Below are 1,437 nucleotides of genomic sequence, written 5' to 3'. Positions count from 1 at the left end.
GACGATACACCAAAAAGCAAATCGGTGAATGGTATCCTATCATTGATAAAGGCGAACAATGTAATAAACAAAAAGGGAGGAACAAAAAAATTGAAGACCCCGCTGTGCTGGCGCCGAGAAGAGCGCAATTTGTGGGTACAATAAAAAAAAAAAAAGCACATCCGTAAAACCAAAAAAAAACGGAAAACAAAATAAATGTGTGTCCACCGAAGACTTTATTTACTTCTCAGGGCGCGTGGACAGACGGAGGTGCTGTCCGTAGAAGCACAAACTCCCCTCCACCGGGCTCCACTCAGCACAGGGCCACAAAGCCCCATAGCCCCAATAGCAGCAGCAGAAGTAGCAACCGAGATACATCCGCACACGTGGAACTGTCACCTGCAAGTTTCTCAGCTGCATCGGAGCTGTCATCTTCACGTTGCTCAGCTGCATCGGAGCTGTCATCTGCAGGTTTCCGAGATGGATCGTAGTCGCCAACCGCTTTGAGTTCCACGGCATTCAGTGGGCGGTTGTACAAAAAGACATTCTTCACTTTCGCACTGCCGTCTTTGCCGCCGCCAAAGTAAAAGTGAGTGATGTGGTGCCCCCGTGCCTCAGGGGTTGGTAGTGTGTCGCAACTCCCCACAAGCACGCCGTCCACGTACACGGAGCCCTTGTTGCCCTGCAGCATGAGCGCCACCTGGTACTCCTTCCACGACTCCCAAGTGTTCTCGGTTATTGTTGCCATGCCATTGAAGACTGTCTCCCACTCGTCCGCCAGGGTGTACGACAGCCCCACAAACGTCGTGTTTTCATTGTCCCCCAGTCCCGCACCCAGCAGAGAAGCGCTCCCGTTCGGAACCTCATCGATCGTCACCGTCGCCACAAGCGTGAATGCGTAATTCACAAAGCTGTGCGCATAGTGATGCTTCCACATGTTCACCGGCCACATGGCGTATGATTCGGACCCCGTGAACTTAAAGCCATTTTCGACCTTCTTTGCATTCGTCACAGTTGCACCCACGCAACGGTACGCGTCGTTCCAAGTTCCATCACCCGATGCATCCGACAAGAATCCAACCAGGCCGGCCGTGGGCACAGACGAGTTCGAGAGGAAGGAGTCCAGTTTTGCCCAAGTCTTCAAGACAGACTTAATCTTCTTCAGCGTACCCGTTAGGGAAGAAAGAGACAGGACTTTGGTCGTTATACTGTCCCTCTCTTGTAAAAGGTGCAACGCATTGTTAGAGTGCAGCAGGGTGTTGTTAGACGTCCACTTCCTTTTAGTGTCCATGGAAATGGGCCCGAGGTGAAACGTGCGATTGTTATCAGTGACCCAAAGGTAGAGCGCGGTGGCTTGCAACGTGCCCCCAGGGGGAATCCCTTTCTGAGTGTACAGCATAACCTTCTTTCCAGCAATGGTCGCAGTGGTGAGGGACCCCACTCCCTCAGCTGTTCGCC

General features: G+C 52.3%; 1 protein-coding gene across 1 annotated transcript, besides 1 other annotated feature; it reads right to left on the bottom strand.

Moving 5' to 3' along the window:
- Positions 1 to 139: 139 nt before the first annotated feature.
- Positions 140 to 196: a microsatellite.
- Positions 197 to 292: 96 nt separating this feature from the next.
- TraAM80_10233 (surface glycoprotein) lies at positions 293 to 1,437 on the bottom strand (the record flags this gene model as incomplete). The annotated part of the gene is made up of 1 exon (XM_029386870.1): positions 293 to 1,437. A coding segment is annotated over one exon (1,145 nt), but the record flags the coding sequence as incomplete, so codon positions are not given.

This window comes from Trypanosoma rangeli (genome assembly GCF_003719475.1).
Source record: "Trypanosoma rangeli strain AM80 chromosome Unknown Tra_15.4_contig_00848, whole genome shotgun sequence".
NCBI lineage: Eukaryota > Euglenozoa > Kinetoplastea > Trypanosomatida > Trypanosomatidae > Trypanosoma > Trypanosoma rangeli.
Note: the sequence above shows the minus strand (reverse complement) of the source record. Positions and strands in the feature narration are given on the sequence as shown.